Genomic DNA, 27,274 nt, shown 5'->3' on the forward strand with positions numbered 1-27,274 from the left:
GATTGAAGAAATAAACTAAGTATAACCACAGTCCTCTTACGACCTCCATCTTAGTTGAGAGTTGCAAGAGAATGACTGGATATGGCAGTGAGGGGAGGAGCTATACAGCAGCTCTGCTGTGGGTGATCCTCTTGCAACTTCCTGTTGGGAAGGAGAATATCCCACAAGTAATGGATGATCCGTGGACTGGATACACTTAACAAGAGAAATTATATTTTGTGCTGTCACCCCCTGGAGGGTGTCACCCAGGTGCGGCCCACCCCCCCTAGTGACGCCACTGAAAGTCGCTGCTACTGTCTTCTATACATATTTATATCAATAAAAATAAATATTATCCCAAAATAAAACAGGCAAAAAGAAAAACAAACAACTTTATTTTTAAATAGCTACAACAATTAAAATAATATGCCATCTACAAAAATATATATATAAAAAAACACTTTGTTTATACATAAAAAGCACCTCTACACTAGTAACCCATTACGTGCCCTCACCCCCACTGCAGCCTAACCCCACTACACTATTAACCCATTAACTAACCTAACACCAATGCAGAAAATAAAAAAGAAAGGCCCTCCAATTTGATCCTGGTGACGGGTCTGTTGTGGCTCCAGTCCTCTTGTTGACAGCGGCACTGGTCCTCTTGTCAGCGGTGGCTTCTCCAGTGCTCTGGTCCTCTTGTGGGCTCCTCCTGGGCGGCGGTGAATCCTCTTCTGTCAACTTATCTTCATGCTGTCCAGAAGCACACTGAATTTTTTCCAGCCAGTTCCCCCCTTCCACAGGGGTTTGCTGATATTTTCTATTGGATGATTTTTCAAAATATTTCAAACCAAAAATAGAAGTATTTCTATGTTTTTTTTTTAATTCAGCCAATAGAATTTACTTTATTGCTATTGGCTGAGTAAAAAAAAACCATAACATTTTTGAAAAACCAGCCAATAGGAACAAACCCATATAAAAGGGAGAACTAGCTGGAAAAATGTTTGGGGGGGGGGGGGCGGACAGCATGAAGATAAGTTGACAGAAGAAGATTATCTGCCGCCCCCGCCACCCAGAGGACCGGAGCACTGGAGGAGCTGCTGCCGACAAGAGGACTGGAGCACCACTGCTGCAGGGGATGAGCTGTTGCCAGGATCAAACTGGATTACAAATGATAAAAACGCTGCCTTTAAACACTGATTTCAGCTGTTTTTTAATATTTCACCAGCTTTCTTATTACGAAGACAGATCCCTTATCAATATATTTCGAACATCAGGGACTTAGAAAAAGTAACATTTTATTGCTTATGTCTTCTAACCCCTATGAGAGTGTAATTTCTTCTGCTGCCTATGTTTACAGAGCTTTTCTTTAGCCTATACTTAAGTATAGAAACATACAGTATAGATAGGTATACTACAGGCAAAACCAGCTATTTCAAATGTTGAAATAAAGTAAAAAGAGCTATTTGTAAACAATTTAATAAACTCCAGCAAGACAATTGGATCATTGGGTACAAATTAAAAGAGGGAAACATTATACTGTCCACTTAAAGGGACATGAAACCTATTTTTTTTTCTTTCGTGATTCAGACAAACCATACAGTATTAAACAACTTTCCAATTTACTTTTATTATAAAATATACTTTGATTAATGAAACGAGGCATATAAGTGCAGCTACCAATCAGCATTGCTGCTCCTGAGCCTACCGAGGTGTGTTTTCCAACAAAGGATACCAAGAGAACAAATAAAATAAGAAAACTAGTGCGTTAAAATTGCATGCTTTATCTTACTGTTTTTCAACCCTGTGCTCAGGCCTCCCCAACAGGCCAGATTTTTAGGATTAACTTGTATGAGAGCAGGTAAAATAGCCATGTTTAGAAATCAGCTAATTATTTCACCTGTGCTCCAGATCAGATATCCTTAAAATGTGGCCTGTTAGGGAGCTCTGAGGACAGGTTTGAAAACCAGGGATCTATCTGAATCATAAAAGTTTAATTTTGACTCCACTGTTCCTTTAAGCTGAACTAGTGGTTAATGTAGTAGCATCCTTTGCATAAACACAGAGAAACGTGACAATTTATGAGGTTAGACTATTGCCAAGTTTCCAAAGAATAAAAGCACTATTGCAGTGTAAAAAGCACATGCTCTAATTTGTCATAGAATGTCATTTTAGCACTACCAACCCTGCAAAGGAGTTAAACACATAGTTAAAGTACTGATCCAGAGCTGCACAGAACTAATGATACCAAGCAGACATGGCCGTTGAGACACTGATCAGCGGCGTTCAGACACAGGTTCAGTAGTACTAAAATGATATACTCTAACTAATAAGAACATGTACAGTTTGCACTACAATGTCCCTTTATATAATGTGATATCTAAGACTTGACTTGATTCCATAGTTGACATTATTTAAAGGGTGTGGTTCTGCCTGTAGGAAATTTGGATTACTGAGTAAAGCTAGGAAATATGTATATAAACAATCAATTTTATCAGTGCTCCAAAACTCTATGACCATTATGAAAAACTGAGGGAGGTAACTACTAATCATGCGCTTGTGATAAATGGAATTCTAAAGGTTTTTTGGCAATATGAAATCAATTGTTCTTTTGTATAACACTACACAGTTATATTGTTTCAAATAAGAAGCCCACACCAAAACCAATTGGGTGACATAATAATTCACTGGTGACCAAGGTTACTAATTCTTTCATAAAATGCAAGTAACCAAGATGTCAGCTTTTTTGTATAGTCCGTCAGTAGTGGACAGGGCTGATATTTATATATCTGTTAACACACATATCCATCATATCAACCACTAACGAGAAACAGAAATCACGACCGTAACATCTAGAAAAAGCGCTTAGGAATCATGTTCTTACAATCTTTGTTTCTATCTTATACTTATATTTTTGTGTGCGTAAGTTATAGAGATGTCATCTTTTTAAATGGAATCTATCTTGGCAATTTTGTGGTAGTGAATGGGCTTTAAAGGGACATTATACACTAGATTTTGTACATGATCCATTTATATAGTCCATCTGCGTGTGTAAATGTACAGTTTTGCTTATTTTTAAATAACATTGTGCTGATTTTCAGACTCCTGACCAAGCCCCAAAGATCTATACTGATGTATACAGACTTCAGACTGCTTCTGTTTGTATAATGGGCCTTTTCATATGCAGGGGATGTTCTGTTATCAACCCCTTTCAGTTGGTTTCCCAGGCTTATCTCATAAACAGTGTTAAATTGGGAGCTTCTAAGTAAGTTTTTAAAAGGTTTTACACTGGATTTTTATATCAGTATCTGTGCATATTATTCTTTATAGTACAGTCCTGGCCAAAAGTTTTGAGAATGACACAAAAATTAATTTTCACAAAGTCTGCTGCCTCAGTTTTTATGATGGAAATTTGCATATATTCCAGAATGTTATGAAGAGTGATAAGATCAATTGAAATTAATTGCAAAGTCCCTCTTTGCCGTGAAAATAAACTTAATACCCCCAAAAAAAACCATTTCCACTGCATTTCAGCCCTGCCACAAAAGGACCAGCTGACATCATGACAGTGATTCTTTCTTTAAAACAGGTGTCAGTGTTGACGAGGACAAGGCTGGAGACCACTCTGTCATGCTGATTGAGTTAGAATAACAGACTGGAAGCTTTAAAAGGAGGATGGTGCTTGAAATAATTGTTCTTCCTCTGTTAACCATGGTTACCTGCAAGGAAACACGTGCAGTCATCATTTCCTTACACAAAAAGGGATTCACAGGCAAGGATATTGCTGCTACTAAGATTGCACCTAATCAACCATTTATCTGTTCAATTGTTGTGAAGAAGTCTTCAGGGTGCCCAAGAAAGTCCAGCAAGCACCAGGACCGTCTCCTAAAGTTGATTCAGCTGTGGGATCGGGGCACCACCAGTGCAGAGCTTGCTAAGGAATGGCAGCAGGCAGGTGTGTGTGCATCTGCATGTACAGTGAGGCATAGACTTTTGGAGGATGGCCTGGTGTCAAGAAGGGCAGCAAAGACGCCACTTCTCTCCAGGAAAAAAACAGTAACAGACTGATATTCTGCAAAAGGTACAAGGATTGGGGTCTGCTGAAGACTGGGGTAAAGTAATTTTCTCTGATGAATCCCCTTCCGATTGTTTGGGGCATCCGTAAAAAACCTTGTCCAGTGAAGAAAAGGTGAGCGCTACCATCAGTCCTGTGTCATGCCAACAGTAAAGCATCCTGAGACCATTCATGTGTGGGGTTGCTTCTCAGCCAAGGTAATGGGCTCACTCACAATTTTGCCTAAGAACACAGCCATGAATAAAGAATGGTAAAAAACATCCTCCAAGAGCAACTTCTCCTGACCATCCAAGATAAGTTTGGTGATGAACAATGCCTTTTCCAGCATGATGGAGCACCTTGCCATAAGGAAAAAGTGATAGCAAAAAGGTTTGGGGAACAAAATATCGACATTTTGGGTCCATGGCCAGGAAACTCCCCAGACCTTAAAGTGAATGTAAATTTTGATGATAAAGTGCCCGTTTTTTAAAAATTTGATTAAAAACAGGGGCACTTTAATTCATTAAAATGTACATTTCACTTATGTTGTGAAAATACTTACCTTTTAATCTTCACAGCCGCTCCAGCTTCCCCCGGTCGTTGCAAGCCTCTTCCTACGTCAGAAATGACGGATCGGTTATCCTCCAATCACGGCTTCCCCCCCCGGGGGAATCCGTGTCTGATTCAACGCCATGATTAGAGGAAGCCGGATTCCTCATTTTAGACCCAGGAAGAGGCTTTGGGACGGGCGGAGGAAGCGATGCAGTGGCTGTGAAGATTAAAAGGTAAGTATTTTCACGCGAGTGAAATGTACATTTTGATGAATTAAAGTGCCCCTGTTTTTAATCAAATTTTTAAAAACCGGGCACTTTATTATCAAAATTTACCTTTACTTTAATTCCATTGAGAGCTTGTGGTCAATCCTCAAGAGGCGGGTGAACAAAATCCCCCCATATATTCTGAAAAACTCCAAGCATTGATTATGCAAGAATGGGCTGCCATCAGTAAGGATGCGGCCCAGAAGTTGATTGACAGCATGACAGGTCGAATTGCAGAGATCTTGAAAAAGAAGGTTCAACACTGCAAATATTGACTCTTTGCATAAACTTAATGTAATTGTCAAAAAAACCTTTGACACCTATGAAATGCTTGTAAATATACTTCAGTATACCATAGTAACATCTGACAAAAAGATCTAAAAACACTGAAGCTGCAGACTTTGTAAAAATTAATATTTGTGTCATTCTCAAAACTTTTGACCAGGACTGTAGTTATATGAAAATTGGTGTACACTGCCCCTTTAACAGAAATCAAAAGTCCCAAAAATTGTGTTGAGAGAGAGAGAACTCTATTGACAGTATACATTGCGCTTGAGCGTCATCGGCCGTGCTTACCCTTCTCTGGTAAATACAATTTAACATGAACTTGTAATATCAAGTTGTGCGCTAATGTTAGTGCTTTCCAGCAATATTGTGTATTGTGACCTGCACTATTATCAACACGCTACTTTTACTCAACCCACAATGTTTATAATCTTTGTTTTGTGATATATTTTCACACATTTTGCCATTCTATGTTAATAATACGCTTGTTACAGTGTGGCCACAATATTAGAAGTAAATCCCTTCAGTACTGTGTTAACTTACTTTAATACATTTCTTATATTGCAATCACCCTATACCAAAGAAATAGAAATGTATCAAAGTAAGTTTACACAGCACTGAAAAGCTTTACTTCTAATAGTGCATTAAAGAAGGAAAAACTATTTTGAAACAATCTTTTTATGGTTTTGTAGTCCTGCCCTTGTTCCCTGCTTGAAGGCGTCTCCTGAACTAAGTGGACTTTACCCTAATACACAATAAAGAGCTAAAACTGGGACATAGGATCCATTGAAAGGGCAGAATTAACCCCATCACTCACTGGCAAAGATAAATAATGTAAAACTCTCTTTACATTCCTTGCAAGTAGGGATAACAAAAATATGAGCAATGATACTGATCTTTAAGAAACTGTTTGCATACCTGAAATAGTTAAACACTTTGGCTTTTTAATCTCTCCCACTCCAGGTACTGTCCCTTTTACATATCTGTGTGCACGCACCTTCAGGTGCATAGGGCAGAGTATGAAGGTACGAACGACCAGTGCTGAGGTTCTTGATAAGCTGTGTGCACATAGTCATGTGTCTTCTTTTTAATGAAAAAGTCAGAATAAAAACAAAATCCATAAATAAAAATGTTTGCAAACAATGTTGTATTAAAAACAGCACTAACATTCTCCTTTAGAATGTAATTCTCTCTTTACCTGATGTAAGCTGTATATATTGCTGCATCGGACAGTTCTTATCTAGTGTAACACTTAAAGTCATGCATATCATCTTCCTCTGGCTTTTAAATGGTTAAAGAAATTGCTGCTGCAGAGATGAAAATACTTTGACAACAAACACAATGTTGCTATATACTGGGCTGGTCACAGGCTTTTTACTATCCTATATGAATAATGAAATCTTGAGATACTGTCCTGGGCATGCAAGGGTTAAATGTCATTCACTACAAACAAATGACCTCTTTGTATAATTTGTGCAGGCTGTGAAACAACATAATATTACTGTAATATACTGCTCAGGAATATCTGTAGATGAAGGCTCAAACCACAGCTTTTTCTACTGAACACACCAAATCCTGCTAAATATTTGTTAAACCCCCCCCCCCCATTTTGGTTCTTAACTATAACGTGTCAATATCTTTCTTTCTTTTTTTCCAATTAATAACAATATTCCCATGATTAAAGCCTGATTTATTTCCATGAAAGGGTTAATTAATATCAAGACAGAAAGTGTCTGGAGTAACCTGTACATGTTGTATAGTGTGCTTGGTACTTACAGATATTGCCCTTCTAGACTGCTTCATATTCAGCCACTTTTTCATGCTGTGTCCCTCTGCCTCCTTCCTCTATGACGCCCTAGTGATCAGTGCTCATGGGTGCAGCTGTGTGTGCGCGTGCACGTGTGTGTCTACAGAATGCCATACAGCCAACAGGCTGGGAGCCTGGAGCAGGATCACATGCGTGTCAGGACCATCTTGTGATTCGTAGATACTGCGTTAATAATTAGGATGTGATGTGTATCAGAGACGGGGCAGCTTTACTACACAGTACTTAATGTACGTAACAAACAGCCATGGGATCTGGAACAGAAACACGCCTGTAACTTAACCCACAGCTCTGTGAGTGCAAAGTGTGATGCAGGTTGCCTTTTCATAAATCCTATATCTATATATGAACACGGTTTGTAAACAAGAAATAACATGTTTAATAAAATGCCTTCTAATTACGTTTCTTTACATTCCGGTTTTATTGCAATTTGTTGCTTGTTTGCCATCTGGGCAAGGTGCCATTTGGCTAATTCTGTTTTCATTCATTATTAGTGTGGCAATCTTTTTATTGTATTTACAAACTATCAACTAAACCTTTTCTGTGCATAAGTAAAATTGTTACATTTTAGCACAGTGTTGTGAAAATATGTGTACCAGTGGCAGAACTACCATTGGTGCAGCAGGTGCAGTAGCACCAGGGCCCCAAATGCTGGGGGGCCCATAGCAGCCAGCAGGGGCACCCTTAGCATTTGCGGGGCCCTGGGCAAGACACATTTGTGGGGCCCCACAGCCCAGTGCTCTTTTTCTCCTCCCACTGTATGCCCTGCGCCCTGTAAGGCCCACCCCTGTCCCAACATTAAGTGTTACCTAGATATAAGAATAACAGTATATATTACACTTCCTGATCACATAAACACTTCTTCACAACAAAATACAGCATATACATTGCACCTTCTCATAGTCTCACCCCTGAAATTTCTGGGCCCCCAAAGTGTGGGGCCCTGGGTGGGTGCCCATCTCGACCTGCCCAAAAGGAAGGCCTGGTAGCCATTCTATACATAGAAGTGTGCCAATGTGGTCAATTTCAGTGTTCATATACTCACATCATTATAATGCACAGCATACTCATCAGTGTATACATAGATACATCAGTATACTGCACAGCATACTCATCAGTGTATACATAGATAAATCATTATACTGCACAGCATACTCATCAGTGTATACATAGATACATCAGCATACTGCACAGCATACTCATCAGTGTATACATAGATACATCAGTATACTGCACAGCATACTCATCAGTGTATACATAGATACATCAGTATACTGCACAGCATACTCATCAGTGTATACATAGATACATCAGTATACTGCACAGCATACTCATCAGTGTATACATAGATACATCAGTATACTGCACAGCATACTCATCAGTGTATACATAGATACATCAGTATACTGCACAGCATACTCATCAGTGTATACATAGATACATCAGTATACTGCACAGCATACTCATCAGTGTATACATAGATGCATTAGTATACTGCACATCATACTCATCAGTGTATACATAGATACATCAGTATACTGCACAGCATACTCATCAGTGTATACATAGATAAATCATTATACTGCACAGCATACTCATCAGTGTATACATAGATAAATCATTATACTGCACAGCATACTCATCAGTGTATACATAGATAAATCATTATACTGCACAGCATACTCATCAGTGTATACATAGATACATCAGTATACTGCACAGCATACTCATCAGTGTATACATAGATACATCAGTATACTGCACAGCATACTCATCAGTGTATACATAGATACATCAGTATACTGCACAGCATACTCATCAGTGTATACATAGATACATCAGTATACTGCACAGCATTCTCATCAGTGTATACATAGATGCATCAGTATACTGCACAGCATACTCATCAGTGTATACATAGATACATCAGTATACTGCACAGCATACTCATCAGTGTATACATAGATACATCAGTATACTGCACAGCATACTCATCAGTGTATACATAGATACATCATTATACTCATCATTGTAAACTCTGGCAATTCTTTTCCACGTAGAACCATGATGCGGACATGCAGATAGACACAGCTTATAGGTCCAAAATAGAGAAAATTCTGGTGTTCGCAGGTCATTTTATAACCATGTTCATGTATTTAGGCTAATTGCATATCACAGGTATATATATATATATATATATATATATATATATATATATACATACACACACACTAAAAATCATTATATAGAGAAGCATGTGTATTATTACTATTCGGCTAGATTACGAGTTTTGTGGTAAGAGCTGCCCAGTAATAACTTGCAAGTTATTGCACCGCTCACTTCCCTACAGCGCTGGTATTACAGGTTTACAAAAACCCGGTGTTATCAGGTAAGAAGTGAGTGTAAAGCAAAATTGAGTTCCATACCGCACTCCAATACCATCGCTGCTGTGAGCTGGTTTTACGTGCTTGTGCACGATTTCCCCATAGACATCAATGGGGAGAGCCAGCTGAAAAAAGTCTAACGCCTGCAAAAAAGCAGCGTAAAGCTCAGTAACGCAGCCCCATTGATTCCTATGAGGAAACAAAATTTATGTTTACACCTAACACCCTAACATAAACCCTGAGTCTAAACACTGCCGCCACTATACTAAATTTATTAACCCCTAAACCGAAGTCTAACCCTAACACCCCCTAACTTAAATATAATTAAAATACATCTAAATAAAACCTACTATCATTACCTAAATAATTCCTATTTAAAACTAAATACTTACCTATAAAATAAACCCTAAGCTAGCTACAATATAACTAATAGTTACATTGTAGCTAGCTTAGGGTTTATTTTTATTTTACAGGCAAGTTTGTATTTATTTTAACTAGGTAGAATAGTAAATAGTTAATAACTATTTAGTAACTAACTACCTAGCTAAAATAAATACAAATTTACCTGTAAAATAAAACCTAACCTGAGTTACACTAACACCTAACCTTACACTACAATTAAATCAATTACATTAATTAAATAGAATTACCTAAATTACAAAAAAAAAAAACACTAAATTACACAAAATAAAAAAAGAAATGATCAGATATTTAAACTAAATTACACCTAATTTAATAGCCCTATCAAAATAAAAAAAGCCCCCCCAAAATAAAAAAAAACCTGTAGCCTAAACTAAACTACCAATAGCCCTTAAAAGGGCCTTTTGCGGGGCATTGCCCCAAAGAAATCAGCTCTTTTACCTGTAAAAAAAAAATACAAACACCCCCCAACAGTAAAACCCACCACCCACACAACCAACTCCCCAAATAAAATCCTAACTAAAATAAACTAAGCTCCCCATTGTCCTGAAAAGGGCATTTGGATGGGCATTGCCCTTAAAAGGGCATTTAGCTCTTTTTCTGCCCAAAAGCCCTAATCTAAAAATAAAACCCACCCAATAAACCCTTAAAAAAACCCGAAGATCCACTTACAGTTTTTGAAGACCGGACATCCATCCTCAACGAAGCCGGGATAAGTCCTCAATGAAGCTGCAGAAGTCTTCATCCAACAGGGCAGAAGTCTTCATCCAACCGGGCAGAAGTCTTCATCCAGACATCTTCTATCTTCATCCATCCGTCGCGGAGCGGGTCCATCTTCAAGACATCTGGCACGGAGCATCTTCTTCTCTTGACGTCTAACGAAGAATGAAGGTTCCTTTAAGTGACGTCATCCAAGATGGCGAACCTTGAATTGCGATAGGCTGATAGAATTCTATCAGCCAATCGGAATTAAAGGTGAAAACATCCTATTGGCTGAGGCAATCAGCCAATAGGACTGAGCTTCAATCCTATTGGCTAATCCAATCAGCCAATAGGATTGAGCTTGCATTCTATTGGCTGATTGGAACAGCCAATAGAATGCAAGCTCAATCCTATTGGCTGATTGGATCAGCCAATAGGATTGACGCTCAGCCAATCAGAATTAAAGGTGAAAAAATACTATTGGCTGATGCAATCAGCCAATAGGATTTAGCTTCAATCCTATTGGCTGATTGGATCAGCTAATAGGATTGAAGCTCAATCCTATTGGCTGATTGTATCAGCCAATAGGATTTTTTCACCTTTAATTCCGATTGGCTGATAAAATTCTATCAGCCAATCGGAATTCAAGGGACGCCATCTTGGATGACGTCAAATAAAGGAACCTTCATTCTTCGTTAGACGTCAAGAGAAGAGGATGCTCCGTGCCGGATGTCTTGAAGATGGACCTGCTCTGCGCCGGATGGATGAAGATAGAAGATGTCGTCTGGATGAAGACTTCTGCCGCTTCATTGAGGACTTCTGCCGGCTTTGTTGAGGATGGATGTTGGGTCTTCAAAAACTGTAAGTGGATCTTCAGGGAGTTAGTGTTAGGTTTTTTTAAGAGTTTATTGGGTGGGTTTTATTTTTAGATTAGGGCTTTTGGGCGGAAAAAGAGCTAAATGCCCTTTTAAGGGCAATGCCCATCCAAATGCCCTTTTCAGGGCAATGGGGAGCTTAGGTTTTTTTAGTTAGTATTTTATTTGGGGGGTTGGTTGTGTCGGTGGTGGGTTTTACTGTTGGGGGGTGTTTGTATTTTTTTACAGGTAAAAGAGCTGATTTCTTTGGGGCAATGCCCCGCAAAAGGCCCTTTTAAGGGCTATTGGTAGTTTAGTTTAGGCTAGGTTTTTTTTTTTAATTTAAGGGGGGCTTTTTTATTTTGATAGGGCTATTAGATTAGGTGTAATTAGTTTAAATATCTGATAATTTCTTTTTTTATTTTGTGTAATTAAGTGTTTTGTTTTATTGTAATATAGGTAATTGTATTTAATTAATGTAATTGATTTAATTGCAGTGTAAGGTTAGGTGTTAGTGTAAGGTAGGTTAGGTTTTATTTTACAGGTAAATTTGTATTTATTTTAGCTAGGTAGTTAGTAAATAGTTAATAACTATTTAGTAACTATTCTACCTAGTTAAAATAAATACAAACTTGCCTGTAAAATAAAAAGAAACCCTAAGATAGCTACAATGTAACTATTAGTTATAGCTTGTAGCTAGCTTAGGGTTTATTTTATAGGTAAGTATTTAGTTTTAAAAAGGAATTATTTAGGTAATGATAGTAGGTTTTATTTAGATTTATTTTAATTATATTTAAGTTAGGGGGTGTTAGGGTTGGGGTTAGATTTAGGTTTAGAGGTTAATAAATTTAGTATAGTGGCGGCGACATTGGGGGCAGCAGATTAGGGGTTAATAAATGTAGGTAGGTGGTGGCGATGTTAGGGGCTAATAATATTTAACTAGTGTTTGTGATTCATGAGTGTGGTGGTTTAGGGGTTAATATGTTTATTATAGTGGTGGCGATGTCTGGAGCGGCAGATTAGGGGTTAATAAATTTATTATAGTATTTGCGATGCAGGAGGGCCTCGGTTTAGGGGTTAATAGGTAGTTTATGGGTGTTAGTGTACTTTTTAGCACTTTAGTTATGAGTTTTATGGTATCGATCTTGGCGGTATAGAGTGTACCGCTCACTTTTTTGCCTCCCAGGCAGACTCGTAATACCGGCGCAAAGGAAGTCCCATTGAAAAATTACTTTTTGAAAGCTGCGGTAATTATGTTGAAAAAGAGCCATATCGCTGCTTTTTTACTCATACCGCAAAAATCGGAATCTACCCAATTGTTTATTACCAAGTTACCTTTGACGGGTGGGCAGAAGAAAAAATGTAGGTTTCATGTCCCTTTAATGAAAATAATTATTTTAAAATCTATTTTCCCGTGCAATAAATCAATAACTCTGGTTAGTGAATGAGATGGCAGTCATCTAGAGAATGGGACAGCTGATTTGTGAATGAGACTGCATGTGACCACTCCCAGTAAAAGAAGCATCTGTATGATGAATAGATTTTTTTATCCAAATTAAAAACACAGGTTATTAAAGGGCAGAAAACTTTAACTATAAGTTAACAATAAGTAATACAGTAAAGATACATTTCTCTTTTTTAATTTTAATTAAAAAAAATCCTGCTCTACATAGAAAAGGAAGTTTATTATTTGGATGATTTTGCTTTACAAAATCTTGCATCTGCTTTCATTTTACACATAATTTACACAATGTTACATTACGTTTTACCAGCTCGAAAAAAACTCAGCACGTGATAAGCCCCAAAACGCGCCTTTTTTACATGTTTGCATTGCTATTGTATAGTTCCTTGGTACTGGCAGTTACAGAAATGTACATATGTGTATGTATTTAATAGACATATATGTAATATATCGTACTGGAGATGAGTAGGAAATGTGAATTAACTGAAATCACAACTGCTGTCTGTCAAAAGATCTGAGATAAGCAGGCAGTCTGCAGAAGCTTAGATACAAGGTAATCACAGAGGTAAAAAGTATATTAATATAACAGTGTTGGTTATGCAAAACTGGGGAATGGGTAATAAAGGGATTATTTATATTTTCAAACAATAACATTTTTGGTGTTTACTATCCCTTAACTTAGCAGCTTCACAATTTACAGTATGAAAACTTAAAAAAATACTTTTAAAATATTAAAAGTTAAAAAAAAGTAATTAAGCAAACATGCATTAACCCAATTGCATATTTTTATATGTGCAAGCCCGATCACATATTCTAATATGCGCAAGCCCGATCACATATTCTAATATGCGCAAGCCCGATCACATATTCTAATAGGCGCAAGCCCAATCACATATTCTAATATACGCAAGCCCGATCACATATTCTAATATGCGCAAGCCCGATCACATATTCTAATATGCGCAAGCCCAATCACATATTCTAATATGCGCAAGCCCAATCACATATTCTAATATGCGCAAGCCCGATCACATATTCTAATATGCGCAAGCCCAATCACATATTCTAATATGCGCAAGCTCAATCACATATTCTAATATGCGCAAGCCCGATCACATATTCTAATATGCGCAAGCCCGATCACATATTCTAAAATGCCCAAACCCGACATGAAAATATGAATATTCCATAAATATGCTTTTTCATGTTTTCATCTACTTCTATATATGCATACAAAGAGAGAAGCGCTCTACCAGGAACGAACAACAGCTCAGTAGCTTGTTCTATGGCGAGTTACCACCTAGGAGCAGCCTCTTTTAGCCCAGTTGTGCTTTTCACAGAGGAAAACTTTTCTGAAGTATATCAGTCTGATCCCGCCGAGTAAGGTCAGTCCAGCCCCAAAATACCAGGCAATTCTCCTCTGAACAAGAAACATGACAACCACAGATGATCATTTCGGCCTTCTATGGGCCTTGTCAGTGAGGTGCAGCCATATTCCCCTAAGCACACTGGGCAAGGAGTCCACACCTGGTTTCCCCCATCACTCTTAGGGAGACCTCCCAAGGGTCATAACACAAATGCATACAAAGAGAGAAGCGCTCTACCAGGAATGAACAACAGCTCAGTAGCTTATTCTATGGCAAGTTACCACCTAGTAGCAGCCTCGTTTAGCCCAGTTGTGCTTCTCACAGAGGAAAACTTTCCTGAAGCATATCAGTCTGACCCCGCGGAGTAAGGTCAGTCCAGCCCCGAAATACCAGGCAATTCTCCTCTGAACAAGGAATATGACAACCCCAGACAATCGTTTCGGCCTCTGTGAAAAACACAACTTGGCTAAAAGAGGCTGCTCCTACGTGGTAACTCACCATAGAACAAGCTACTGAGCTGTTGTTCATTCCTGGTAGAGCGCTTCTCTCTTTGTATGCACTTTTATATATGTCTATATATGTATACATAAGTATTTATGTGTTTATATGTGTATATATATATATATATATATCTATATACATATATACAGATATAAAATACATAAATACATATGTACACACACACACACATATATATATATATATATATATATATATATATATATACACACACACACACACACACACATACATCTTTAGACATGTATATGTGTGTATCTCTATGTTAAAAAAAAAATAGGCAGACAAAGGACTTTAACACCCGAGACCCTTATAACGTTTTTGTGCAATATTTGTATTTATTAATTTGTATTAGAGGGTGTTATTATGAGTGTAACTGTACTTTGTAATGTATGTTTGATGTGTTTTGTAAAACTTTTTAGTTTAGCAAAACAGTTAACCACAGCTCGGAGGACGCGGTAATCATTCTAGCGTAAATTACAATTGCCCTCACGCGATCACGTTTACTTTGAACTTGTAAAACCAGCACAATTTAACCTGCGTGCAAACAATTGCAGAAACCTGATATTGCGATTATTGCGCACCACTTGTAATCTGGCCCAGAATGTTTAACACTTATCAGGAAGGTAAATTTTACACATGCAAATTATTATTTTACTTAGACACTGTACAAAGGGATCAATCCAAACACCACAATGTTTGTAATAATTTCTGCAGTGGTAAAATGATCATTTTTGCAGTGTAAATGATTGTTTATCAGTTCTATTTCAATGGAAGACGATAATAGTAACATGTGGATGTTATTGAAGAAGTTCTAAATGAGAAAAGAGGTACAATGTAAACTGCCAAGGGACGTTAAAGGGACACTAAACCCACATTTTTTCTTTCATGATTCAGATAGAGCATGCAATTTTAAGCAACTTTCTAATTTACTCCTATTATCAATTTTTCTTTGTTCTCTTGTTATCTTTATTTAAAAAGTAGGAACGTGATGCATAGGAGCCGGCCCATTTTTGGTTGAGAACCTGGGTTATGCTTGCTTATTGGTGGGTAAATGTAAGCCTCCAATAAGCAAGCGCTAACCATGGTGCTGAACCTAAAATGACCTGGCTGCTAAGATTTACATTCCTGCTTTTAAAATAAAGATAGCAAGAGAACGAAGAAAAATTGATAATAGGAGTAAATTAGAAAGTTGCTTAAAATGTCATGCTCTATCGGAATCATGAAATAATTTTTTGGGGTTCAGTGTCCCTTTAAGCATTATGTTGGGGATTTTACTTTTTCTTTTTTTTTTTTAAACCCTAGGGAAAAAATGTCGTGATCGCCCATTTCTGGTACTAGCAATGAAGCTAACCTGGGAAAATACAGATCTGCATATTAGATACCTTACATGTTGCCACCAATAAGCAAGCACAAACCAGGTACTGAACCAAAAATGGTCCGACTCTTAAGCGTTACATTCCTGCTTTTTAAATAAAGATAGCAAGAAAACAAAGAAAAATTGATAATATGAGTAAATTAGAAAGTTGCTTAAAATTGCCTGCTCTATCTAAATCATGAAAGAAAAAAATTAGGTTAGTATCCCTTTAAGGTTCTTTAAAATGTAGTCTAGTAGGATGAAGATACCGTCTATTCTAAACGCTACTTTTAGATAGTTTTCTTGAAGATTAAAGATTTACACAAATTAACAAAGAAGAGCCTCTTTTAATCATGAAAATCCATTTGTTTAGAGAGCGTATTTTAGATGAATTTGAATTGATCACTTCTGTGCGCTGTACCTTACTTTTAAATCTAGCCATGCCATTTTAATTCCCCACTCTCTGGCCGCCCACTTCAAAACTCATATTTTTTGTGAGCTATTGGTTTGTACTGTTCTCCAGGCATTGCCATACGGCTAGGGCGCAGATTGGAAAACAGTTTAAAATGTTAGCTCACAAAAATATGAGTTTTAAAGTGGGTGGCTGAAGAATCGGGAAATAGAATGGCACGGCTGGATTACAAAGTAAGTTACAGCGCATCTTCGTTAGAAATGATCAATTAAAGTCCATCTAAAATATCACTTAGATTCCAGACCTGATTTTAAAACATGTAAAGTTTATTATCACTTTAACATACAACCTAGAACAATTTTTCATGTTGGAAACTCAATATCAGACAGACCAGGCCTGCCATTAGCACTCACAGAAAACTATTTCTTCCTTTCAATGATTACCTTTTAGATTGTAAGCTTTTTAGAGAGCAGAATACAGCTTTAAGACACTGATTACTGGCCTAGGTTACAGAGCCTTTACCTTAGAAATTACTGGCCTAGGTTACAGAGAGCTGCAGTCAGACTGAAACTACAGTTACCAGCAATCACTCAGGGTTATAAAGTACCAAAACAAAGAGTACATTCCCAGCATTGGTCACTGCTGCAGCTGGGGAATCTATTAGATGAACAAATGGCTCTGTTGAGACACAGAAGTGAACTAAAACCAAACCAACTTATATATAACCCTTTCATAGGTGTAAGAATTTACAAATCAATCTTAGTAATCAGTGGAATCATAAGCACTGCAGTTGAAGGCCAGATCATACCTTGTCACTGTCCACTGTGTTCTGTGATGTCCTAGAGGCAATAGAGATGGTGTCTGGCTGGCTGCTTCCATCGCCCTGACTATCTGCATCCTCAAGTCCATCCCTGTGGATGAGTTGCAAGTATAAAAGGGTTAATGTTACTAAAAAGCCTGTGCATGTATTACATGCCAAAAAGTGTCTGGATATCTTATATATTGTCTGTTCTCTATTGTGGGAATGAGGTATGTTATATTATTTAAGCTTTCAAGCTATATATACAATTCAGGTGTTGAGTTTTAGATAAATGAAAAATGAAAAGCAGCAAGATGGCTCCTAAAGATAATAAAAACATTCAGTTTAAAATCTAAAGTACAAAAAAGCCATACAAGGTTGAAAAGGATACAATCTTACTGTCTTCAGATTAATGATAATGTCTGTCGGACTGACTGAGATGTTAGAATGTTAAGAAGACCGCTACCATTTCTGGAGATTACAAATCTTTATGTGAATGTGCTCCCTCTTACTCATGCTCACAGAGGTTGTAAATGTACTAAATAGGGGCTAACAATTTATTTCAATACGGAGGAACAAGCTACATATTTTTATGTGTCAGACAATGCTGTTTGCATACAGATATGTAAAATTATCCAAAAAGTTAAGAACCAAAAGCAATATGGTGTCTTGCTAACAATTTACAAAAAACAAGACTGTCAGCGATACAGAGTAACGGGATATGACATTCACTGATATTATCTGCTCATTTAAGTGCAAAAAATTTGATTTATCCTCATGCTGTGCAAACAAAATGTTTTGTACAGACAGCTTGTCAAACACATAGCGAGCATTGCCTAGCAGATATACAGTAACCGCTCTGTAGGGATAATATGATAGCAGCACACTTATTTCTGCAGGGGATAGATGAAAGCGTGCAGATATACATACCTCTTGCTGTTGTTCCTTTGCTTTGCTGGTGTTTTGGGGGGTTGGATAGGCTCCTTAAGAGCTCCCTTTAGATGAATCATCCTTTCCTGTATTACCTCACGAATATTTTTGATCCATTCCTGCTTTACTTCAATACTGGATGCCTGGAGAGAGAAAAAACTTATCAGGCCCTGCTGAACCCTCTGGGTACTGAGGTTCTCACCAGGGAAAGCCAGCAAGTTTAAGCCAGTAGCTATAGGATGTTTTTAGGAAAATGTTCCATAAAGTAAACTGTATACATTGTATCCAGGATGTAGGCATATTTAATTTAGGTCTGGAAATACCAAGATGAGAACTCTTCACTGCACAACATAGCTTGTCCCAATGAAATAATAAATCTGGTGTGGCACAAAGTCTGACACTAAAGGAATTAAATGACGCAATTATGTATATAGCATTACAGCTGGGAATGCTCATTAATTTATCTTTTCCCTACAAAAAGTTTAATTTGTTTCTCTGCAGATTTTTTTTACAGATAAATTCTGTGCTGTAAAATAGAATATAGCACAATATTTGAGGGCAAAGCAGAAAAAAAGAGAATTCTGGTAAGAAGCAAAATATAAAAGCTTTAGCTATACAAGAAAGACATTTAAGGAAATAGCAGGTGGCAATTAGCAAATTGTTAGATTTCACTTAGGATTCAGGAAAATATTTAAATGGACTTTGGTTATGTTTCAAAGAATTTTTAATATAAAATATAATCATTTTATCAGGAAACTACAGAAAGGTCTAATCACATTAAAGATGTGGATAAAGGATAAACAATGAATATTTGTTTTTCTTGCAGTAGATGGTATAATACATATTACAACAGAGGACATTTATAGTCTATACATAGCTACATGTGGCAGACAATGTTCCTACATTTCAAATATATTTGACACAAACAAACAGAAGTGTACTACAGTAGAAGTGGTTGGGACAAATAGAAGGGAAATTGAATATACACTTCAGAAGGAAATATGGGCAGGCTAGATAAACCTTCTGGCTTTTATCTGCTGTCAATATCTATGTTCATATATTTCTATTACACTACACAGTATAAAATCTTGAGGCTTTTTATTGTCACACAGACCAATGTCAGTCAAGAAGAGCACCGTTTTAACAAGAGCAAATAAGATTGCCCATTTAGTTGTAAGAGCAAATACATGTTTGCGCATTTCCATAGAGACAGTGAAGTGTTACTGCACATACACTAAAAGCTTCACCTAGCCTGATGCACTCGGTGCATGTGCAGTAACGCTTCATTATCTTCACACAGCAACAAGCTGAGCACTTATCACTGCATGTCCTATTGCTGATGCAGCCTCTGATTGGCTATAAAACACTTTGTTAAAATAAATACAAAAGAACACCTGCATTGGAAATTACACAACACCAGTATACACAGTCTAACAAGTAACTCAATTATAATTTACGTCAAAAACTGCAAATTTAAAAAATGTATATTTAACATTTTAGGTTGAAAAGTTTAAAGGTGCATCAAAGTCTATTTTTATATATATGTAATATACATCAGCACTATATTGCAAAAGAACTGCATACACATTAAATGGTTTATAAGTTTCATTTTTACTTAAATGTCAGTTTCATGAGATAGTGAACTTGTGAAATTGAGGCATCACTCAAACTTAAGGCTAAAATCTCATTTTTGGTTTTAAAAAAAAAAAAAAAAACATTAAAAATTTGGTTACTATTAATTAATTGTATTAAGTATATATACTACTTAAATATACTACTTAAAGTGAATGTAAATTTGAATGAATAAGTTCCCAGTTTTTAAAAATGCTATTAAAAGTGGGGGTACTTTCTTTCATTCAAATTTACATTGAACCATTTTTAAAAAAATACTACCTTTTACTTTAGGAAAACCAGACCGGCGATCCTCTGCTCGCTTCTCCTGCTGTACTTGGCATATCGATGACGAAACCTGCTTCCTGGAGGAAGCCAGTTTCATCATTGCGGTGCTAAGTACAGAGGAGCTTCAGGCGGAGGATCGCCAGTCTGGTTTTCAAAAAGAAAAAGGTAAGTATTTAAAAAAAATGCTTCAATATAAATTTTAATGAATGGAAGTGCCCCTGTTTTTAAAAGTATTCTTAAAAAACCCGCACTTATTCATTCAAATTTACATTCACTTTAAATTGCCAACATTTGGTAGAAATACACACACTTAAATATATACACTACTTCATTTTGTTTCCGTCATGTATGTGAAAGAGCAGCAGATAAACATTTTTTTTTTGTACAATAAAGTCCCAGGACTCTGCTTCTCACTGGCTGATAGTAGCAACTCCAACAGAAAAAAATGTTGATTTAATGTCCCTTTAGTGAGAAGAGTGGAACTGCTTTCCCATTATTTCTGCTCAGTGGTGCTGACTGACACTAAAAACCTTTGGAGTCCAGACAAGAAGTTTGAACAAACACAAAGTAGAACCTACCTTGAGAACAGTCTTGTTATCAGAGGATGGCGTGCGACCCGACCATAGGGCGAACTTACAGGAGTCTCCTTCAACATGTTCAGTCACTCCCAGCTCTGAGGTCTAAAGGAGAATGATATTGTATGTGTGAGGTATACTGATCTCTGTTATATTCAGAGCAGTGTATATGTATTATATAAGGAGCAGTCAGCTAGATTACAAGTGTTGCGGAATGGCTATTACCGCTGAAAAATTGGCCATTGAGCTGGAATGGCTAGTAACGCATATTACGAGTCGTGGCAGTATAGCTATACCGCAAGTATTTTAGCCTGTAACGCAACGTCCATTTCGCACTCAAAAAAATACACCGACACGATCTATTCTGCGAGAGCAGTAGTCATGGATTTTGCAAAACAAAAATGTTTCACAAAACTCATTACTAAAATGTTACAAAGTACACTAACACCCATAAACTACATATTAACCACTAAACTGCCGTCCTCCCACTTCGCAAACACTATATTAAACTTATTAACCCCTAATCTGCCACCCACCAACATCGCGACTATTAAATAAACCTTTTAACCCCTAATCCGCCACCACCGACATTGTCGACACTAAATAAACCTATTAAACCCTAAACCGCCGGCCTCCCACATCGCCAACACTATAATAATGTATTAACCCCTAAACCCCCATCCCCAACATTCTAATTAATAAACTAAACCTATTAACCCCTAAACCTCCAGCCCCCCACATCATAACTACTAAACTAAACCTATTAACCCCTAAACCGCCGGCCCCCACATCACAAAACACAATTCAACTATAAACCCCTAAACCTAACACCCCCCTAACTTTAAATTAAAAATACAATATAACTATATTTAAATAAATAAACACTTATCTGTGAAATAACAAAAAGCTAAGTTTAAACTATAAATCAACCTAACATAACTATTCTAATAAAAAAAAAACTACCAATTAAAAATCCTAAATTACATGATTAAAAAAAACCTAACACTATGAAAAAATTAAAAACCTAAATTAGAAATTTAAAAAAAACTAATACTGTTTTGAACAGCCCTCATCCTATTGGCTGATTTGAATTTGAAGAATCAAATCAGCCAATAGGAATGCAAGGTACACCATTTTAAAACGGGTACCTTGCATTCAACTTCAGTGTACGGCGGTGATCGTATGAAGAGGACGCTCCGCGCAGGATGTAATCGTCGTCCAGGATAGCTCCGCTTCTCGCCGCTGGGATGAAGATAGAAGACGTCCCCAAGATGGATGAAGGTGTCACCACCTGGATAAAGACTTCTCGCCACCTGGATGAGGATGGATGACCGGACTTCAGGAACCGTGAGTAGATTTTATGGGGCTAGTGTTAGGTTTTTATTTATTTTTTTGGGTGGGTTATTTTTTTAGATTAGGGTTTTTTGGACACTGTAAAAGAGCTGAGTGCCCTTTTAAGTGCAGTGTAAAAGAGCTGAATGCACTTTTAAATGCCCATACAAATGCCCCTTTAGGGGCAATGGGTAGTTTAGGATTTTTTTAGACTTAGGTTTTTTATTTTGGGGGGTTGGTTGGGTGGACTTTGTATTTTGTTGTAGGTAAAAGAGCTGTTTAATTTAGGGCAATGCCGTACAAAAGGCCCTTTTAAGGCTATTGTAGGTATGGGGGTGTTTTTATTTTGGGGGGTTATTTTTATAGGGCTATTAGATTAGGTGTAATTGTCTTTATTTTTGATAATTTCGTTTATTATTTTTTTTAATCTTAGAGATTTGTATTTTTCGTAATTTTAGTGTTTATTATTATTGTAATCTTAGATTTTCTTTAAATTTTTTCGTTGTATTAGATTTTTTACATTTGTAATTTAGATTTTTTTAATTGGTAGTTTTTTAAATTTTATAAGAATAGTTATGTTAGGTTAATTTATAGTTTAATGTTAGTTTTTTTAATTTCACAGGTAAGTTTTTATTTATTTAAAGATAGTTATATTGTAACTTTTAATTTAAAGTTAAGGGGGTGTTAGGTTTAGGGGTTAATAGTTTAATTCAGTGTTTTGCGATGTCGGGGAGCGGCGGATTAGGAGTTAATCACTTTATTTAGGTGTTGGCAGTGTCAAGGGCGTGGATTGGGGGTTAATAATTATATTTAGTGTCGGCGATGTCTGGGAGCGTCGGTTTAGGTGTTAATAACTTTTATTAGTGTCTGCGATGTCAGTGGGAGCCGGACTAGGGGTGTTTAGACTAGGGGTTTATGTTAGGGTGTTTAACCGTAAACGTAACTTTCTTTCCCCCATAGACATCAATGGGGTGGAGTTACGGCGATTTGCCATTCCGCAATCGCAGGTGTTAAATTTTTCTAACACTTTCCCTCCATTGATGTCTATAGGGGAAAGCGTGCACGAGCACGTAAACTTAGCCCTTTGCTTTTGTGCAGTATGGAGCTTAACGCACCATAATGCACAGCACAAGGAGGTTTTTCAGTAACTCGTAATGGCAGCACTATGGAAAGTGCAATAACGCAAATTTTTTGGCGTTATTTTCGCACCCTGTTTAGCGCAAAACTCGTAATCTATGTGAGTTACTGTTATATACAGAACAATGTCTGTATCGTTATTACGCACAAACTGTGTAATAAATACAAGAGAGTAAATTCTATGGGGCCGAATTATCAAGCTCTGAATAGAGCTTGATGCCCCTTGTCTAAAGACCGCTGCTCCATAACTTGTCTGCCTGCTCTGAGGCCGTGGACAGAAATCAACCCGATCAAATACGATCGGGTTGATTGACACCCCCTGCTAGCGGCTGATTGGCCACAAATCTGCAGGGGGCGGTATTGCACAAGCAGTTCTGGTGAACTGCTAGTGCAATGATAAATGTCGACAGCGTATGCTGTCGGCATTTATCGATGTGCAGCGCACATGAGACGCTACATTGTATTGTGTCCGCTCGCACTTTGATAAATATGCCCCTACATCTGTATTATAATCGGGTTAGATATTATACTTATAATATGCATGTTTATATACTGTGTGTGTAGTTGTGAGTGTACCTCCCCCATACATATTGTACTATATATAGACTTTACTTATGAACAGAGCCTCATGTGTATCTGCACTGTACACAGCATGGAGTGTGCATTGTTCCTATAATGTGTAACTGGGTGGTTTGTGCTTTTCCCCCAGATCTCACCAGCAGCTTATTTTTGTAAACATATTTTGTGTGTCCTGTAGAATCCTTGATCTCCTTGCTAAACACCAGGGATATTTCAAAAAGAAAGAGGTGTCGATCTCGCCCTTTGCGGATAAGTGATTTGGGATCCCAAACCTGGAAGGAATCCTGAAGGATAAGTTCTCCCTGAACATCCAGGTTCTCGTCAAACCCTTCAAAAAAGGACAATTTTAAATTAGTATATAGTGGTTCCAGAATACAAAGTGTAACAGAAACAATAATATATTTTATAATCACATTAGTACAAAAGGGAGATAGACGGTCTATTGCAGTGTTTAGTACTCTTATAACAGTTGTAAAATGATATTTTATGTACTTTACATAATGCGTATATTCATATATTTTACTGTCAATACAAAATATCTAAAAGCTTTTTGAAAACGTAAAAGCCAAAGCTATATTTCTCTAGCAGGAATTCCAAAAGCACAACGATTACTGTGTAACATATATGTTAGTAATTCAATAGGTTGATAGGAGAATGTAAAAGTTGTTTTACAAAGTCTTATAATTATGAGCTTGGCAAAATGTTTCTGCAAGCTAAATGTGATCCTGTCACTAAAACATGATTATTCCATTAAGACAGAGATGGTAAAGCCTCTGCTTGTTAATAAAATACAATTCACTTGTCTGCCTGCTCAGCTATTTTTCACACACAGGACTAATTTGGTACATATACATTTCCACTAAACAGCTGTAAAGCAGTGTTTTGGGGTGGGGGGGTGATGCTTCTTTGACAACATAAAGGATCTGGGTCTTGGAACACTGTAAGGATCTGGGTCTTGGAACACTGTAAGGATCTGGGTCTTGGAACACTGTAAGGATCTGGGTCTTGGAACACTGTAAGGATCTGGGTCTTGGAACACTGTAAGGATCTGGGTCTTGGAACACTGTAAGGATCTGGGTCTTGGAACACTGTAAGGATCTGGGTCTTGGAACACTGTAAGGATCTGGGTCTTGGAACACTGTAAGGATCTGGGTCTTGGAACACTGTAAGGATCTGGGTCTTGGAACACTGTAAGGATCTGGGTCTTGGAACACTGTAAGGATCTGGGTCTTGGAACACTGTAAGGATCTGGGTCTTGGAACACTGTAAGGATCTGGGTCTTGGAACACTGTAAGGATCTGGGTCTTGGAACACTGTAAGGATCTGGGTCTTGGAACACTGTAAGGATCTGGGTCTTGGAACACTGTAAGGATCTGGGTCTTGGAACACTGTTTATAGACCACTTGCTGTTGCTTGTGATGGATACTATGTAGCATGAACCAGTCCAGTCACTTGAGCTGAAATAAATTGTGCCCAGAAAGAAAACAAAGTATTGGCAATTATTTGGCAACTTAACTATTCATATATCTACTGTCAAACTTGTATCTTACTGCAAAATCACAAGCCCTTGTTGTTAATAGTTAAAGGGACACTGAACCCAAATTTTTCTTTTGTGATTCAGATAGAGCATGACATTTTAATCAACTTTCTAATTTACTCCTATTATCAAATTTTCTTCATTCTCTTGATATCTTTATTTGAAATGCAATAATGTAAGTTTAGATGCCAGCCCATTTCTGGTGAACAACAAGGGTTGCCCTTGCTGATTGGTGGATAAATTCATCCCCCAATAAAAAAAGTGCTGTCCAGAATTCTGAACCCAAAAAAAAGCTTAGATACCTTCTTTTTCAAATAAAGATAGCAAGAGAACAAAGAAAAATTGATAATAGGAGTAAATTAGAAAGTGGCTTAAAATTGCATGCTCTATCTGAATCACGGAAGAAATAATTTTGGGTTCAGTGTCCCTTTAAGCCTGAGAAGGCTGAGAAGAATATAAACGGCTTGCCTGCAGTGACATGCTCTAACCCTAGGAGCTTACCACTATTGATGCATGTAGATGACCACCACTATAGCTAAATCAAAACACAAATAGAAAATGCATATACCATTAAATGTAGTCCTACAGTGACTGCTAAACCAGTATCAGAAAATACTGTCCATCAATAATAATATTAGCCATGAAAGTCTACTGAAGTAAAGCATATAAGCATATGGTTCAGTAGCTTTGCGTCTTGTGGTGTTTATCCCATAAGCACGCAAGAATGAAGCCCACTCATGGATTATACATGCTAAGCAAAATGCTGGAAACCAATAACAAATGCCAAGGGAAATAGTACAACCCTGGAACTGCGCAGGAATCCCACTGAAACAGGTACAAGTAAATTACACGGGGCTAGTGTAAGATTGTAATTATCTGCTGGTTACTAACTACAACAGTACAAATGTGCATGGGTTACTTAATATAACTGACCACTATAACAGCAACAACTAATTCTTTTTATAGAATATATTCATTCTTTTTTTGATTTTCCAAACTACTTGTTTGATTTACTGGCTAAACATTTCAAGATTTTCAATGTTTTGTTCAGATTTTTAAAGGTGTATTACAAACAGTGAGGAAAAATGGAAGAAACCTTATATTAACATCAACATTTTTCAGTTTCTGCAACAATATCATTGCATACTATTAGAGTATGATCGAAGTAGAATGAACAAATTTGATAATGGGTTGATTATTATGAAATTAAGTAGATTTGTTAAACCAACAACAACATTATTAAAAAGAATGGAATAGGTAATTGAAGATATTCATTATCCATACAATGCTTGGGATTACATGCATCACAATATACATAGTAACATAGTAGATGACGTTAAGAAAAGACAGACATCCATCAAGTTCAACCTATACAAAATCTTAATTAATTTACAAAAAAGCTCCAGCTGAGCTTAAATTAATCCCATTAAACAAGGTGACATATTTAACACAAGCAATCATATCCTTGAATTCTGTTTCTAGCCAGAAATGTATCTAAACCATTTTAAATGTATCTAAAGTATTGGCATTTACTACCTCCTCAGGTAATGAGTTCCACAATTTGATTGCTCTTACACTAAAAAAACATTTACATTGCAGAAGATGAAATCTCCTTTCCACCTGCCTTAAATTGTGACCTTGTCACAAACATTTTTCTTGGAATAAACAGAGCTTTTGCCATCTCAGTTTAAGGGACTTGAATATATTTATATAACGTAATCATGTCAACTCTCAAGTGCCTTTGTTCTAGAGAAAACAGACCCAATTTAGCTAACCTCTCCTCACAGCCTAAATTCTCCATTCCCCTTCTTAGCTTTGTGGCCCTTCTCTGAATTTTTTCTAAGTCTGCAATGTCTTTTTTTAGATTGGTCACCAGAACTGCACTCCATACTTAAGGTGAGGTCTTACCAGTGATTTATATAGTTACAGAATGATGTTTTCCTCCCTTGCATCAATGCCTCTTTTAATACATGCTAGTATCTTATCAGCCTTAGAAGCTGCTTCCCTGCATTGTGCACCCATCTTTAGCTATTACCTATTACTACTCC

At 37.1% G+C, this 27,274-nt stretch overlaps 1 protein-coding gene across 2 annotated transcripts in view; it reads right to left on the reverse strand.

Annotated features, from left to right (window-relative positions):
- The window catches only part of KALRN (kalirin RhoGEF kinase), a 731,621-nt gene that overhangs the window by 512,679 nt on the left and 191,668 nt on the right, over positions 1–27,274 (reverse strand). Inside the window, exons 24-27 of one of the 2 annotated variants that reach the window (XM_053698064.1) lie at positions 23,827–24,017; positions 20,645–20,746; positions 18,168–18,310; positions 17,247–17,349 (exon numbers count right to left, since the gene is read on the reverse strand). In XM_053698064.1, the coding sequence (XP_053554039.1) occupies positions 17,247–17,349; positions 18,168–18,310; positions 20,645–20,746; positions 23,827–24,017 (539 nt within the window). Of the gene's footprint in view, positions 1–6,912; positions 6,975–17,246; positions 17,350–18,167; positions 18,311–20,644; positions 20,747–23,826; positions 24,018–27,274 lie in introns of those variants that run through there. The other variant, XM_053698061.1, reaches the window with a different exon arrangement.

Source organism: Bombina bombina, chromosome 1 (assembly GCF_027579735.1).
Source record: "Bombina bombina isolate aBomBom1 chromosome 1, aBomBom1.pri, whole genome shotgun sequence".
NCBI lineage: Eukaryota > Metazoa > Chordata > Amphibia > Anura > Bombinatoridae > Bombina > Bombina bombina.